This window comes from Passer domesticus, chromosome 2 (genome assembly GCF_036417665.1).
Source record: "Passer domesticus isolate bPasDom1 chromosome 2, bPasDom1.hap1, whole genome shotgun sequence".
In the NCBI taxonomy this organism is placed as follows: Eukaryota; Metazoa; Chordata; class Aves; order Passeriformes; family Passeridae; genus Passer; species Passer domesticus.
In genome coordinates, this window is record NC_087475.1 from 64,832,381 (window position 1) to 64,849,409 (window position 17,029).

At 44.0% G+C, this 17,029-nt stretch overlaps 2 protein-coding genes across 3 annotated transcripts in view; one reads left to right on the forward strand and one right to left on the reverse strand.

Annotated features, from left to right (window-relative positions):
- The window catches only part of WDFY2 (WD repeat and FYVE domain containing 2), a 59,161-nt gene extending 45,117 nt beyond the window's left edge, over positions 1-14,044 (forward strand). For both annotated transcript variants that reach the window (XM_064408893.1, XM_064408894.1), the window contains exons 5-12: positions 3,602-3,752; positions 5,174-5,286; positions 6,199-6,325; positions 8,206-8,311; positions 10,954-11,055; positions 11,716-11,846; positions 12,185-12,293; positions 12,941-14,044. In XM_064408893.1, the coding sequence (XP_064264963.1) occupies positions 3,602-3,752; positions 5,174-5,286; positions 6,199-6,325; positions 8,206-8,311; positions 10,954-11,055; positions 11,716-11,846; positions 12,185-12,293; positions 12,941-12,970 (869 nt within the window). In that variant the 3' untranslated portion in view covers positions 12,971-14,044. The remainder of the gene's footprint in view (positions 1-3,601; positions 3,753-5,173; positions 5,287-6,198; positions 6,326-8,205; positions 8,312-10,953; positions 11,056-11,715; positions 11,847-12,184; positions 12,294-12,940) is intronic.
- DHRS12 (dehydrogenase/reductase 12) overlaps positions 8,268-17,029 on the reverse strand; it is a 47,876-nt gene continuing 39,114 nt past the window's right edge. Inside the window, exon 10 of the mRNA XM_064408903.1 lies at positions 8,268-8,390. Coding sequence (XP_064264973.1) covers positions 8,386-8,390 — 5 coding nt within the window. The 3' untranslated portion in view covers positions 8,268-8,385. The remainder of the gene's footprint in view (positions 8,391-17,029) is intronic.

A 17,029-nucleotide genomic window follows, 5' to 3' on the forward strand; every position in this document is an offset into this window, starting at 1 on the left:
GTTTGCTAGCTTTGTAAATGGTCAGCCTTGTGCAATGACTGGTGGGCTGTTGATCATCTCCCACAACGAGGCATTATTATAAATAGCTGAGGCTGCTATAGTGATTAAAGACCATTTATTGTGTCTTGAAAGGCCATGAATGTATTGGTCAAATGATCTTCTGGTGACAGAGAAGGACGACACATGGATAGGCTGTGCTTTGGCCTTGGTAGGGGTGTGCAGCTAGGTCTGGGGGCTTACGGAGCCTGGCCTTGGCAGTGTACATGGCTGGACATGCTCTGTGGAGGTTTTGCTGCAACACTGTGTCTGGAGTTGTGAAATCTTATTTCTTGAAAGGGATCTGAATGCAGAGATGGGGGATGTGACACAGGATTAGTCAGGACTCCGGGGTGGGTCTTGTGGCATTGGCCTCCTGCAGGCACTGACTCATTCCCTTGCATAAGGAGGAGTAGTGCAAGCATTTGGTCAGTGTCATTTGAGATGCCCTGGAAAATTAATTTTTTTCATTGTGTGTCTGTCTCTCATATCATCATCCCCATTCTTCAGTCACAGCACCAGCTGAAGGTGTAGACAACCTCTGCTGTCTCCCTGGGCAACTCCTCCCACATTCGTCCAATAAACCTTTCCCTCCCATCAGCAGCCTTGGATTCCAGCCCCTCACAGGCTGGTCCATATGGCTGTTGGTGCTTCCAATTCTTTATGGCCTTCTCTACCCTGCTTCTTGCAACTGGACCATCCTGCCATGCTCCCTCTAGATGAGATAACAGCTCCTGGTTTAGTGTTTTGTTTTGTTTTACTTATTTATTTATTTATTTGACACATGCTTTTTCTGCCTAGCCAGATTTGTAGACCTGCTTCTGCCCCATGTTTTGTGCAGCCTGCCTGTTTCAAGGGTGTCCCTCTGGCCCTCTGCTTTTAGGCTAGTTCATGTCATGCCCTTACTTCTGCTTTCCCCTAAACACAGCCTTTTCTTTTCTTGCTCATGCTAAGCTTTTTTTTTCTTCCTGGCAATTTCCACCTCTGTTTTGGTGTTTGCTCATACATTTTACTGTTGTAACCCCTCAGAACAGCTTCTTGCCCAGCACTGTGTGGCTGTGCACTGGCCATGCTTCTCAGACTTTTGCCTTTATGCACAGCACCGACCCTCCATTTCCTTTGCTGACATCTTGCTGTGCACCTCCTGGCTGCAGCTTCTTTTCTCTGGGCACAGCCTTTCCATCCTCTCTCCAACCTGCTCTTTGCGTAGTGCTTGCTGCTGCTTTCTCATAGAGGAGAGCAGCCACCCTTCACCCTCCAGCTGCACATGGACCTGTGCCCTTCTCCTCTCTGCTGCTTCTGTCCCTTCTGTACAGCATGATTTTTCCTCAAAATGGCTCTCTTCTCATTCTGGCTTATGAAGATCTGCTCTTGCCTGGTGCCTACTGAGAGTTTTCCTGTGCTGTGACCACATTCACACTCCATCCCCCATCTCCATCCTGCTGTTGTTACAAATGAGCAGCTTTGGAATTGTTTGCTCCACATTTTTTCTGCATACAAATGGTGATCATACAAGTGATGAAGGCCCAGCTTTTTTTTGCTTGATGCTTCAAGATGCTGAACTTGTGTTAATCCTAGGGCCCAGACCCCTTCCTCACTTTTCTATCAGCTTCCAATCTTCTGATATTTTGCTTCTTTAAGCCTTACAGGAGTCAAATTCCCTCTTAACAACAAGTCACTTTCTATTTGCATTTGTCTTCTCTTTGCTTTTGTACTTAGATGATCTACACTGTGCACTTTCACTTGTTTGAGATATATCAGCCATCAGCACGTGTGTGGTGGCACCAGCTAATATGTGCAGGTGGACACCAGAGTGCTGAATTGAATGCTCTTTTTGGGGAGGGAGAATAAGCAAAGCTGTCATGTACAACTCATCCACATCTTGGCAAGTACCATTTCTTAATGTCTACTCCTTACTTGCCAGAAAGAGCTGCCTCAGCATCCACAGGCAGTACTTCTATCAAAAATTACAAGCCCCATCTTTTAGAAATTTTAGGAGGTAGAAGGAGATTTAGGAGGGTTGGGTGGTGCCAGCTGCCCTCACAACCAATTTAAAGCACAAGAAGATGTCACTAGCAGTAGCATTTGCCTCATGCTGAGAAAGCATTCCTGGGCAGGCCTTGAGGCAGCTTTGCACATCCCGTGGAAATGCATCAGTGTGTCTGTGGCGTTGATGGTTCACACAAGCTCCTGGAATGTTTGTGAGCCCATGAGGTGCCTGTAGCAGCAGTTGTGTCCCTCTCCAAGTGCAGCACTCCAGTGGCTGGTGGAGGTGTTCTTAGAGAGAGCAACAGATGGGTAAAGATAAGCATAAGCCACACAAGGGCCACTGAATTTTTTACCAGAGAAAACAAGGGTGGAGAGGAGATGGGATCTATTTGAAGTAGTTCAAGTGACTCCTGCATGATCCCCATCCTTTTGTCTGGAATCTAAAAGTGTGTGGAAATGACAGCCAAAATCTGAGGTCTTCTAATGGGCAAGGGTGAAAGCATCTGGGCACAGTTCACACGTGACACTTTGGTTTAGCTGCCAGTCACCATTATGGCAAGCTGTGTCAATACATTTATTGATTTTTCTGCTCAGGGAATCGCAGTCTGAAAAAGAAGTGTGGATCAGGGCCAGTGTTGGCTCTTGGGAGTCTCCTCTTCTCTCCTATAGGTAGTTCTCCCTTGTGGTGTTTGAACACAGCTCTCATATACGCTGCATATTTGTATAGAGCAGACAGCAGTCTTCCCGTACTGTTCTGAGGTGATTCTCTGCATTTCAGATGGAGGCTTGGGGCTGGTTTTTAAGCTTCTCAACATATTCAATCTTTTTTTTTTGTGTCAGCTTTTACTCAAACAAATACAAGCAGTCTGTTTTGTGTGACACATGCTGCTGCATCTTAGAACAGTAATAAGCCAGGAGGGCTGCACTTCATGACCAAGCCCACTGGTCATTCATACAAGAAACAACAAAGCATTCCCTTTGATGAAAACCTATTGATGGCTTTATTTTGGTAGCAGTAGAAACTTACTTCTTCAGCTGTTTCATGCATCTACCACAGCTGTGATATTTTCTTTTATTTAAATTTTATTCCAGTAACCTTTTAACGCTGAAACTTCCCTTTGATGCAGTATTGTACCTGTACTGTAACTCATTGCTCTGTTGGGGCACCACAGCCCAGATCCAGCAAGAGGAGCAGCAGTGTAGGCATTTTCACTGCTGTTAAAAAACTAGCTCAAAAGAGGTCTAAATGGAAGCCCAAGTCCACTCCACGGTTGCAGCTTTCTTAGTGATGATACAATGATGGAAGGAAGACATGTGCTGCTGTAGAAGATAAATGACTGCAATAGGCATGGAATGTATTAAGTCTTGCTTCCACTCTTTCTCATGCAAACACTGCACATGCAGAGCAGGGACCTTACAAGCTTCCATGAAAGCTGATGTCAACAGGATTATTAAACACAAGCTGCTTCTGTAGGGAAGTGTGAGTGGAGGAGTCGGGTGCAGTTGGTGTTTGCAATGGTTGTCTGCCCCCATGTTCTCTGCAATGTGATTATATGTCTGTCTGCTTAACTTTCAGCTCATCAAAGCAGGGTCATCATGATTCTGTTTGTGCTGGAGATGGAGTGGGTGTTGAGCACCGGGCAAGACAAACACTTCACGTGGCACTGTTCGGAGAGCGGCCAGCGCCTGGGCGGGTACCGCACCAGCGCGGGCGCCTGCGGCCTGCAGTATCCTTTGCTGGGCTCTCAGTTCTCTCCCTGCTCTTTGGCACTCAAACAGCCCTTTCAGTTCAGTTGTCTAGTTGTCCTCCAAATTTTGTGCCCTGTATGGATTCAGTGTTTTGTGAGAGAAACTGTTATTTAAAGCCAATTTTAAAAACTGTCAGTTCTCCTTGCTCTGTCTCCTTAATGCGTTGTGGCATATTTGGGTCTAAGCATTTTTGAGCACCACAGTGGGTGATCTGCAACCTATTGTGGTCTGTTATTGTAATAAATATGGATAGGGCCTTCATTTAAACAAGCAGTGCGTGCTTTCTTCAGAGAATTAATGGTAGCAAAAGTAGGTTGGTGATCAGGTCAGAGTGCCTGTGTGTATGCATGGTAAAAATTAAATTATTTTAATATAAAATAATGAGCACTTGTCCTTCACTCTGGAACTGCTCACTATGTATTGGGAATTTGGGTTAACTAAAGACTAAATTACTCCAGAAATGGCACTCAGGTGCCTTATTCATGTAGAGCTGCCCCAGCTGTCTGACAATAAAAGAAATATTAATTCAGCTTTATTGCAAATGAAAAGGGAAATGGAAAAGTATGAGCTCTTAGGCTGAAAACTGGGGTTAGCATAAACAGAATTTTTTATGCCCCAGAGTGTATGTGGTATAGATGATGCATGCTTTGCTAGTTCATGAGAAGTGATACTGACTGAAAATGATTGTTTCGAGATTGACTTGCTTTATATTATCTGGTAATTCAGCCAATCTAAATGGCAAAAAGACTGAATTTATTTTCTAATTTATTGATAACTATTTTTGAAAGCATTATGCAAGAATTTGCCCTGTGTTCCATAAATATCTCTAGAGAACAGCCAATTTTGACTGATTGAAACTTTTGGAGGACAATTTAATTTGGGTCATCTGATTATGATGGTGGAGGGCAGTGGAAGTAGTGGAAGGGAGAATCACTGGCAAATACTGCAAAAATATTTGGCATAATCAGGAACAGGTTTGGATTTTTTTTGTCCTGCAGTGTCCTGTGTGCTTAAAATCAGTACTCCTTTGTATAATTTTGAGTGGGAGAGAGTGGATACCATCCAACTCTAGCACTTAAGTTACAAAGCCTGAGGAGACACTTATGTTCATGGTGAAGGGCTACTTCAATGGTGTTGCATGACCAAACCACGAATTATGTCCTAGAATAGTCTTGTTTTTTCTCACCCAGGGATACTGCACTATTGGTATGAACAGGTATGAATATTATTAAGATGTACAGGTGCCTGAAAGTACACTCTTGTGTACTTACAATACCTCCTTGAAACTGGAGCACTGTTCACAAGATTGCAGTATACTCATGTCAAAAGAATTAGCAAGTCATGAAAGGAATGCAAAGCTTGTGTAAATAATATGTTTTCCTCAGCATCCATCCTTCAGATTTGATGTGGAAACCCGGCATGTGTTTGTTGGTGACCATTCTGGGCAAGTGACTATCCTCAAACTAGAGCAAGAGTCCTGCAGCCTTGTCACCACATTTAAAGGACACACAGGTAAGGCCTCAGGAGGAGACCCAGAAAGGTGCTCAGGAAGGTCCTCATCTGTGCTCAGCATCATGATGGTTTGACTGTCCTGTGATACACTAGGATGGCTTGTGTCAGTGCTTAGCATGGAAGGGACATAGCTCTGTATCTGTTCCAGCAGTTCAGGGAAGCTGTGCTGGTAAAAACAAGAGTGATCAGAGTTCTGAGCAGAATACATCTGTGGCAGAAAATGCCACAATCAGTAGCTGCTAATTAAAGCAGTGAGACTTGAACAAGTTGTGGTAGTTCTGGGAGGGAGAAAGGATGCTGCTAAAGGCAAGATTTGTATTGGCAGACACTTCATCCCAAGTGGAATAGGCACAGCTTGGAGGCACTAAATGCTTGTTTCACTGCTGGGACTTGTGCCCCATCACCCTTTGAAAAGAGCAACCCTGGATATGATCCTACCATCTAACAGAAGAAATGCTGTCATTCCTCAGCATTTTTTCTTCATATCCCTCCTCTCTAACTAAATGCTAATAGCTCAAGGTAGCACAATGCAGTGTTATAAGTCCTTGTGCTAGGGTACTGGGAAGATCCCCATAGCATTCTACACTTGCTTCTTTTTTTAACCTTCTGGAAACTACGGAAATGGAAAGTTGTGTAGCTCCCACTGTGACCATTCTTCTTCCACACTTTCCTGCTCAGTGGATTCACCTATGCAAATGGCGGTGAAGCCCTGTGCCCACAGAAGAGCAGGATGGGGTTTCAGTGGTTTTTCTAGACTGTTATTTTTCCACTGGAAGGCACATGGTTGCGTAGTCTTTGCCAAAGACATATGCATTTTAATCACTCCATATTTTTTGTTGGATCTTTATATTTAGCTACCTTCCAATCTTCCACTTCTGTAATAAAATGACTGTTGTGTGTGTTCTGTTGCAGGTGGTGTCACTGCTCTCTGCTGGGACCCAATACAGCGAGTTTTATTCTCAGGCAGTTCTGATCATTCCATTATAATGTGGGATATTGGAGGAAGAAAAGGAACAGCCATCGAGCTGCAAGGACATAAGTATGTTCAAAGCCCTTCCTCCTGCTTTTATAGGAGAAAAGCTAAATGCAGAAGTTACATCTGGAAACAAACAGCCCAAAAGTTACAGACTTCACAAGCCTCAAGCTTGTATGTGTGACTCCCTGTGGTCTGTATACAGCAGGAATAATTTGCTTATAGTAAGTTTTCCAGTGTTGGGCCCACAGGCTGTTTTAAGAGTCTGCAGAGGGTGGTGAAGGAAAGCACAACATCTGTAGTCCTGAGTGTTATGCCAGAGCCTGTGCCTTTGTTGGAAAGAGGAGGCTCCTCAAATGAGCACAGCTGCAGGGAAATTCTTGGGTTTTAGGTGTCAAGGTCTTTCCTTCCCCTAGAGGGAGCATCGGACTTGGACAACTAATCCCTTTTTTCTCCGTGCTCTTTCACCTACAGCCTGAATTGGAAGTGATGTGTTTTTACCTTTAACCATAGCAGCCTTCACATCCCCTCAGTGCCAAGAGGCATCATCTTTGCAAGTGCATTTACATAGCCATAGGTGTCTTTGAAGACGAGTAAGCGTGTGCTGGGCATCGATTATACATCAGAATGGCTCTAGTGCCAATGACTCCTCAGCTTTTAACTCTGGCAATGCAACAAGTTGATTTCAGAGTTTTGGGATTGCATATATGTGGGACTTGCATGCCAGGCTGAGGTCTGGAAACACAAAATCCCATGGTGGTTTTGAGCTAACAGTTTCCTACATATTCATACATTTCTTTTGAGTGATGCTGCACTCTGCTGGGATGCCTCTGGGATTTCAGAGCACTGCAGAGCTCTAACTGAAATTACCAGATCAACCTCATACCCTACCAGTGGTGCTTGCTAATGCATCACTGCTTGATTTATTGCTGTGGAGATTAGTTCTAATATGAAATTAGCCTCTGGACCTTAATCTGTGAGATGGCTGTCAGCTGGAACTGTACAACACAGCATCCTACACATCCTTATGGTGCCTCTGGTGTCTGCAGGCAGGCACTGTGAAGAGTGGCCCTGTTGTTCCAAACTCTCCCATGAATGCATTTCCCTTTTCAGGTTCAGCCACAGGCACAAATAAATGTGTTAGCATGCAAGTCCTGTTGGCAGACAAGACCAGTGGTGGTAGCAAAGGAAACCAAATCTTGTGGATGATTTATTGTCACAGTATGTTCAGTTCCTGTGTTTTCACAACCTTGTTTTTTCCGTAACAGTGTTGTACAGTTTTTGTTTCCCAGTGTTCACAGGTAAACAGCCTGAGATGAGGCCTGAATTTCTTTCTTTTATGAAGGACTGAGCCCACCTTTGGGAGTTTAAGCTGAATTGTTCATCCCATGTTGTTTTTTCATTAAAAGAAGAAACAGAACCCCCTAAATTTTCTACCTTACTGTGAGAAGGCTTAGGAGCAATTTAGTGTTATTCCTACATTATTTTTCAAACTCCTTATGCTTGGTAGTGTCAAAAGAAAACCTCCAGTAGTTTCTCAGTGATTCATTTCTAGATGTTGCAGATTTACAAAACAAAGTTGTTACTGACATTCTGCCAAGAAGGTATCTTACCAGGGCTGTGTTTATGCATCCAGATGTGCCTTCACAAGCTGCAACCCTGTTGAGGCTTCCCAGTGCAGCTGGGACCTTATATCCCAGGAACAGCAAAAACAGTTAACAGAACAGGTCCTTGCTTTGTGGATGCTGCCCAGATGAGCAACACTCTCATTCTGGTCCCAGTCTGACAGCAAAGACTGATTTGCATCTGATGGATACCATGTGCAGTGAGTGGTGGAGGGAAACATATGGGCAAACAAATGGTTTGTACTGCTTTATTGATATTCTGTGCTCACTTGTGCAGGAGCCATAGGTGGTTGATTGCTAACTGTCTTGTTTCTTTCCCAGTGATAAAGTTCAGTCTCTCTCCTATGCTCACCACACTCGGCAGCTCATCTCCTGTGGTGCAGACGGGGGAATCGTCGTCTGGAACATGGATGTTGAGAGGCAGGAGGTAGATACTTAGTTCTTGTCAGTTTGGTCTGAAGCAGTCCTGGGAAGAAGGGGCCTTTCTAAAATGTGCAGCTTTCAACCTAAACAAGATCATTCCAAGGTTTAAAAACGTTTCTGGACATGCTCCAGTTGTTTTACAGCAATTATGTGGTGCCTTTGATAATACGGTACAGGGGAAATCGGCTGGCAGAAATTTGTATTAAACAGGCTGCTAAATGGTTCTTGCTCATTATATTACTGCTCTGAAAGATATTCTGTTAGGAGGATATTGAGATGCTCTGCTGTGTTTTTCAGCATGTCATGAGAAATAGCAGTTCAGATATAAATGGATGGACTGATTGATTCATTTTGGTTTGAAAAAAGTAAAACAAGAAGGCTCTTGGTCATCTCTGGGAAAACGCAATCCAGCATTTTTTTTTCCTTGATAAGTGGACATTTAACTAAGGCTTCAATCTCACCTGCTACTTAGTCTTGCTTCCCTCTGGTGTAACCACATAGAAATGGGGTAAATGATGGCTTTGCTGATCCAGACAGTAAGATTTCACCCACACATTCCTAATTGCTTTTGTGCTTCATGGCCAACAAATGTAAGCGGGTGCAAAAATGCTCCCCAGGTCTTTAGCACTGTGGGAGCAGCCCCCACTTGGCAATTTCTGAACCCTGACTCAGAGAGGGGGGAGTGAGCTCTGTGCTGGCTGAGTCAGGCACCAGCCCTGCTTAGGAGCTTGGCAAATCCTGGTGCCATGAGTCACAGCAAACCTGTGCCCTCTTCCTGCAGGGGGTAGGTCAGAGGAAGGCTTTTGGCAGCATGGGCTTTCACCAGCTTTGCTGGTTCTCAAGAGTTGTGGCCTGCATGGATTGAGTGTGTCTCCCTTGAGGATGAAAAAACGCTAAGTGGAAAACTTGATTTTAAAAAACTACTGAAGCAGGCATAGGCAGAAACTGAGCTCCCTTTTTAATGTGAATTAGCATTCGAGTTGCCTCTATTTTATTGCTAATCCAGGGGCCAAGTATGTCATCAGCTCCTAAACTGAAACGAAAGCAGAGCAGTTTCCTCCTTCCCAACAGATGTTTCCTTTTTGCTGCAGCTCAAACATCCAGAAATGAAAACCTTTATTTGCTGCCTTCAAAAGGCTACAGTAAGGGTTAAGATTGGCTTGTCACCAAATAGGCAGGAATGCTGTGAGAAGGCTGGTTTAAAATATAAAGAAGGAATATTATTAGCTAAATAAAGGCCAAGCAGCAGGTGCTAATGGTGCACAGCTTTCCCAGACTATGGCTATGTGGGCTTGTCTTGCCACCCAGCACAACAGGGTGTTCTTGGTGCTAAACCACCCCTAAAACATGAATCTTTGAGATTTTAATATCAAACCTTGGGTTTGGGTACTTGATCATTTTCTTTTGGATTTTGGCTTCTGTATCTTTGCCCTTATTTAAGGATTTTCTCCATGTAATATGTGCTCAGTACTCATTTTGTTGCTATCAGATTTTCCCACATTATTGAGATTGTGTTAGAGTCACCTAAGCCATTTTAGCCCTTGATTCTTTATTTTCAACTGAATATTTAAAAAGCTGTAAGAAGATGATGAAAGATGCTATAAGCTGTCTGACTACAAAGTGGTTACTTGTCACAAATAAAATGTTATCTTTGTCTGTAGTGTTCAAATGCCCAAGAGATGGAAAGTTATACACAGAGATGTAAATGTGTAGGCATTAAAAAGAAAGACTGCTGTGGGTAGAAAAGACAAGGCTTTTCCCCAGCAGAATGGACTGCCTTCAAAATAACGGGCAGAAGAATATGAAACAGGTGATTGCTTTATTGCTGGGAGTCAAAGCTATCGTGGGAGCTGAGGGTCTCAATCCATCCTTAACTTACCTTTGCCTGGTTTTTCTGTTGTTTTTAGTTCTTTATCTCGGCTGTGTTTCTTGCCATTTTAATTTGCAGCATGTGAGAAACCAGTGGCTCTGACAAGACAACTGCAGTTTGCTAATAGTGCTTCCTCACAAAGTATTAAACAATATTTAGTGTGTATTTAACCTCATGGGTTGATGAAGGAAAAGAGCTTGGGTTTGGCTTGTTCAGGTGAATCACATCTTTCTCATCCCTGTGTGTGAGTTGTAGCACAGGCACCTCTGACAGCAGGAACTCCTCTTAGGGTGTTAAAGAATGAAAGAATTGAAAACCCCCAACAAATCAGCATTTCCCATAACTTCTCTTTCCCTTCAGATGACTTGCTTGGCTACTGGAAATAATAATTGACTCCAGCTCCCACCAGAGGCAATAGCAGATGGTAAATGCCGTCCACATGTCCACACAAATATAACAAAATATGTTTCATTCCTGAATTGGTTTGTTTCTGTGGTCTTACTATCAAACTATTCTTCATGATTTGGATGAGAACTGTTCCTCCCATGTCTTTCAAAGCTCAAAGCCAAGCCAAAAAAGACATCCCAGGGAACAAATATCATCATCATCAACAACAGTCAAAATGGCACCTTGGGAAAATGGAGATATTAAATCAAGCTTAGCTGGCCATACTGCCACACCACAACACATCTTTCTGTCTTGCCTCTAGGCTCCATTGGAAGTGTTTCTGATTGTTGCTCACTTCCACTTTGTGTTTGTGTGTGTGTGTGTTGCAGACCCCGGAGTGGCTGGATAGTGACTCCTGTCAAAAATGTGACCAGCCTTTCTTCTGGAACTTCAAGCAGATGTGGGACAGTAAGAAAATAGGCCTCAGGCAGGTTTGTATGTGCTCTTCAGTGTGTTAACATGGTGCTGTTAGGCTTTTCTCTCATAATGGATTCTAGTAACCTTTTTCCCCCCTAAAGCTTTGAGAATTTGCACTTTGTTCTTCCAGTGAGTGCTCAGGGGTGGGACAGTGGGTTCCCCTCTGTGGCTTGATTTTGTGGTTGAAAGGAACACACTGTTTTATTTCCAATCAATCCCAATACCAAATTCATGTAATAGGCCTTGGGCTGAGTACATCTGGGGCCTTCCATGACTTTAGCCATGGGAGACTTAGCTCATTGTTAGTCAAATAAATTATGAAAGAAGTTTACAGCTGATTTTTGGAGATTGTGCTGGTACCAAAGCTGTTTTCAATGAGATTGGAAAAACATTGGATAAATCCTGCTCAGGCTGTATTGGAAAGGCTTATTGGTCTACTTGAAACATGCTGCTGTGTTTTCCCGCCTAGCAGCAGAGGCTGCAGATTGCAGACTTGTACTAAAGTGGTGTAGAAGTGCTGCAAGTGCTCCTGGAACTTGAGAAATGGGGTGTCTGGGCCAGAGCTGAGCTGTGTCGTGTCTTGCTGGAGTGAGATGGAAGAGCCAGTGGACCTGAGCAGTGACCTGGTCTGGGTTTGTGGCCTGAGATGCCTTTCTGCCTGTTGTCTCCTGCAGCACCACTGCCGGAAGTGCGGGAAAGCCGTGTGTGGGAAATGCAGCTCCAAGCGCTCCTCCATCCCGCTGATGGGCTTCGAGTTTGAAGTGAGGGTCTGCGACAGCTGCCACGAGTCCATAACGGATGAGGAGTAAGTGTGGACACTGAGCTGCCTTGCACTGCAACGGGGGAAACTCCTGCACATGGAAGGGCCTGGGTGGGTGCAGGGCTCCAGGAGGGAGCAGCCTGGCACGGTGGTCCCTGGGCTTTCTCAGCAGGATAAGGAGGAGACAAAGCCAGGAGGGACAGAGAGCCCCTCAGCCCTGTTCCTTTCAGGCCAGAAAGTGTCAAAGTGCTGTTTACAGAGTGGTTGCTGAATTAGTGGCTTACAGCAGCAGTCAAATACTTTTTTCCTCAATAGATAGATAATATTTTTGGGGGAAATCCTGCAGTAACAGTTCTTGCTGATTTTTGGATTTCTTTCTTCAGGCGGGCGCCTACGGCTACTTTCCATGACAGTAAGCACAACATTGTTCACGTACACTTCGATGCCACCAGGGGATGGCTGCTGACCTCGGGGACAGACAAGGTTATTAAGGTAGGAGCAAGGAAAGTGCTCTAGCTCCTGTACTTCATTTCCCTTCCCTCTCCCGTGTGGCTGCAGGGTGTCATACCTGCCTTCTTCCACCCAGAGACTTCTCACTTGTGATTTGGATTAGGATTTCTGCCCAATAAGGACCAAGGAGGTCTTGGTCTGCGAAGTTCTTGCCTGAAGGGGCTGGGACAAGTGCTCACTGTAGCTTTCCCTTGAGAAAGACCAACTGTTTTTCAACATGCCAAATCTCAATTTGGCTAGATAAAGAAATAGCTAAAATAATGACTAAGTTATAACAGTTTGAGTAATTTAAAAAAACAAAATCCTCACAATGTGTTATGACTGTTCTGATCACTGAAGTTAGTAATGTAGTGAGAATTTTTTTGGTTTCTTTTAAGGCCAGCTATGAACCTGGCTCATACAGGTGAAAACTGGTGACATACAGAATGCCATTTTGTCAACCTCCACCACTCTGACATAAGTGCTGGAAAATTAAATCAAACTTCTTCAGACTTGTTGCATCCATCTCTAACCATGTTGCCCCTCTTAATTAAAAAAAGGTGTAAATTATATAAAGGTTCTATCTTTTCTGTATTTTATTGTCTTTTACCAATATTCATTATGTTGTTTTATTTTATTGTATTTAACAGTTGTGGGATATGACACCAGTAGTGTCTTGATGTTACATCAGTGGAACTTGAAAGGTGATATTTACAGAAGAAACGGATTCCTAACCCCAATTATACTGCAGAAGATAGATAACACTGGGCACATATGGCAGATGAGAAAGGAACTAACGTGTTTACAACTTTATGTCCTCTGCTTGATCCAGGCTGAACATTTGCACGAAGACTCTTTCCACTTCTCAAAATATACAAGAAGGTATTTTTTTAACTAACGGTTTGTACGATCTGACTTTGGTTGTCTTGAGTTTGTTTGGAAAAATCTGTGTGCAGTGCAATTTTTAGTTTTTATATTTCAGTATGTCAAGATACTTGCTGCTTTGTACAGAGGGTTCTTGGGTTGTGTCTTCCTCTGTGAGTTTTTGGTGTCAACAGACTGTGTAAGGCAATTGGCTCTCCCTGCAGCCAGTACCTGTTGGTTTGGGATATTTCTCCTGTCCATGCTCTCTCCAGAGGAGGAAATCCAGGCATGGTCTCTGGGTGCATCACTGAGGAGCTGATGGGCTATTGCAATTCCTAAAAGGGCTCTACCATCTACTTGTCCTAGAGGGCATCATCCAGAGAGCATTTATTGGTCTGTATAATCTTCCTGCCTCTCCCTTTGCTGCACAAGTCACAGAACCAGGGGTCAGGTTATGCAGCAACTGATTTCTACAGAAAACTGAAATTGTTTTCCAGCTCAGAGCATTAGAAGGAGCACACAGACTTGTTTGAGTTTGGTGATGCTCATAGTCTGATTCAAATGAAATTATTGGCAACAGGAACTTTTGGGAGTGTGTGCATGGAGGGGGGCAGATCTAAAACTGGTCTAGATCTGAAAAGTCTGGTTTATCTCTACCTCTACCTCTACCTTGCACAGCAACATTTCAGCATTTGTACCTGTCTGTGCTGTTGAAGATGAATTTTGTTCTTCCTGTTTTCCATATGGTTAGTCATATTTATTTTTTTAAATGCTGATGGTTTTTATTAATTTTCTCTATAGACCCAGAAGTGATATTGCTGAATGATGCCCATTGTCCTGTTGTCATACTTTACAGTTTCTCTTAAAAATAAACAGTATTTGAAAACCTGGATTGACCAAAATTACCTTTTTAGAATGCCATTGTCAAGGTGAACGAACTAAAAAAGCCTTTTTTTCCAAAGGGACCTTCTCTGAAGAGCCAACTCTCCATTCCATTAATCCATGTTATTTCTTAGCCTGATACTACTCACACACTTCAAAGAAACTAGTGCAGAGAATTTGCTCTGCAAAGGCTTTCCTGCATCTCCTGTGTCAGCAGGCCTTGTGATTCTAGCTACTCTGACACAGCACATTGGGGGTGCTCAGCCTTGCCCTGTTTTGGACTTCCCTTCTTCCCTCTGTAGTGGGGAGGCCATGACATTTGCCACTTCAGAGCACACTGCTACCTGGAGAAGCCTTGTGTCCTCTCTTGAGAGAGAATGCTAAAATAAAATAAAGCTCCTCCTTTGTTTGCCCAGCAGCAATTCACTTTTGAGGGAAAAAAAAACTATGGTTACCTCAATTAATGGCATTAATTCTGGTCGAGTGAGCTGCTGCAGTAAAGGGTGAGTGGAATTCTGTGTGCATGCCACAGGACTGCTATGTATTTTCAGGGAAAATTCTCTTCTTAAACATCTTGTAACCTGTGATGAAGCATTTTGCAGTCATGTTCTCTGAAATAACACCACCTTGGGTTTCCTGGTCATACAGTCTGTTGTTGGTTCCCCTCTAGACAGCACATTTTAAAGCATATTTTCAAACATAATTCACACAGTACTATTATTTTTCCAACTTGAAAGTTGTTTTCTCAGTCTTCCCACGTTCTCTCCTGGAAACTAGATGGTTGTTTCCTCTTGGAATGCTTTTCATTACACCTTGTGCATGTTTTCTGATGACTGAAGCATTCCTGGCTGCCAAAGCTATGCAAGATGAGCAAGTGGCCTGCCATATTTCATTCCAGCTGGAGAGTATGCAGAAAGCTTTGCTGGACTATGGTGTTCCATGTTCCCTTGGGCTCAGGGCCTTTGGCCAGAGACCTGACTTGGGCTGTGCAGGGAGTGCATCTCATGGTGACAGAAGCACGGGCACACAAAGTGAATTTAAATTGCTGTTTAGTGCTCGGTTCCTGAGGAGACAGCACTGGCACCAAGGCTGGGACTCCAGCATGAATTGTGCTCACACTGATGGAGTGATGGACTCAGCAAGTTGAGGATCTGCCCCTGGGTCAGCGCCTACTCCTGCATGGGTAATGTGCAAACAAAGGTGAAGAACTGATTCCAAAGGAGACTACATTGCAGAATGACTTGTTTGGACTGTTCTGCAATAAACTCATGGCCACTCCCCCCTCGTCTTCAAGGAGTCATGGTTTCAGTGTTGCTTATATGTGGATGTGAGTTATGCAAAACTGTTTTGCAGAATTTTCCTAGTTGTTCTTTCTCGTTGAATGACCTGCAGGTTATCTGGATTTAAGCTAAACATCTCCTTATCTTACAGTCTCAGGACAGACTGCTCTGGGCTTAGAAAATTATATAAACTGCAAGTGAAGCTGAGGGGGGAAAGAAAATTTGTCCCTTTGCAATGCCCTCAAGACGTGTAACGTAGAGATTATGAAGGGAAAATAGATGCATCTAATTCTGTAATTCTTTTACTTTCCAAATGAAACAAGAATGATTTGACACTAGGAGAGTTAAAATGCCTGCCTTCCTCTTCTGCTGTGTTAGAGTAGCAATTTCATTTTCTTCTGTCTGCTTGATGCATACAAAAAGGGATCTCAGCTGCCTGATCCTTTTTTTTTTTCTGTTTTGCTTGCTGAATAGTGAATCCAAGCTTTTTTTACGAATTTCACTGTTGGAGGGTGGGAGGAGGGTATTTTGATACAGGTGTAAACTATGCAGTGCCACGTACCTACGCACACTCTTAAATGAAGCCAAGCTCCCTTTCCCTGGGGCTGCTGAAGGGCAGTACCTTTTAGTGATACCTCATGCTGTGACAAGGGGCACACAAACATTGATAGCCTCCCTCTGCTCTACACATCAGAAAAGATGATTTTCATTTCTCCCTTAGCTGGTGCTTCCTTGTGGGAAGTGTTCTCCAGAGCATCTCCCTGCTATTCTTGGTTTTAAAATGAGCAGTGTCTGTAGGGCTTAGGCAGGTGATGGGGCAGGTGCTGGTCACATACACAGTGCCTGAGCAGCTTGCTGGAGTCACTTGTGTCCCAGCTGGCCCAATGTGAGCACCAAACATCAGTCTTTTAAAGCTGAAAATATTTAGGTGAAGGGAATAGAAGGTGGGCATCTGCTTGCAATGTAGCATTGATGGTCCTCCCATCTGCCAGAAGACTTAATGTCATGGTTAGATGTTGAAACAGAGCAGTGATAGGGCTACAAGTTAGCCAGTCTGACAGAGGATAATCCTGAACAGTGACATTGGTGACCCTTGCCTGCAGCTACTTTTTGCAGCCAAGCCCAGGTGACCTCCCTGCTCTGTCCTCTTGAGGCCATCACCTGAGTGTCAGCATGTGGGCTCTTAGTACCTCAGTAGTGGTTACTGCACTTTGCCTGAGAGGGTGGCATGGGCATCTCCAGTACTGGGAAAGGGAGGGATGTGTTCCCTCTGAGTGGGGGAAATGAAACCACTGTGTGGAGTCCAGCAAAGGAAGGGCCACTGAGATGGTGAAAGGTACTGGAGCATATCTGGGAGAGCTGGGACTGTTCATCTTGGAGAAAAGATGGCTCAGAGGGATCTCATCAGTGTGTATAAATGCCTGAAGGGAGGATGCAAAGAGAATGCACTGGTGTCCAGTGACAGGGCCAGAAGCAATGGGCACAAACAGATTTCCTCTGAACATCAGGAAACAATTTTTACTGCAAGGGTGACTGAGCATGGGTACTGGCCAGGCAGGTAGTTTGTGGGTTCTCCATCTTTGGAGAAAATCCAACTGGACATGACCCTGGGCAGCCACCTCCAGTGACCCTGCTTGAGCAGGACCAGATGACCTTCGAAGGTTCTTTCCCACCTTGGCCATTCTGTGATTCAAAGTCCACTTAATGCCTGTG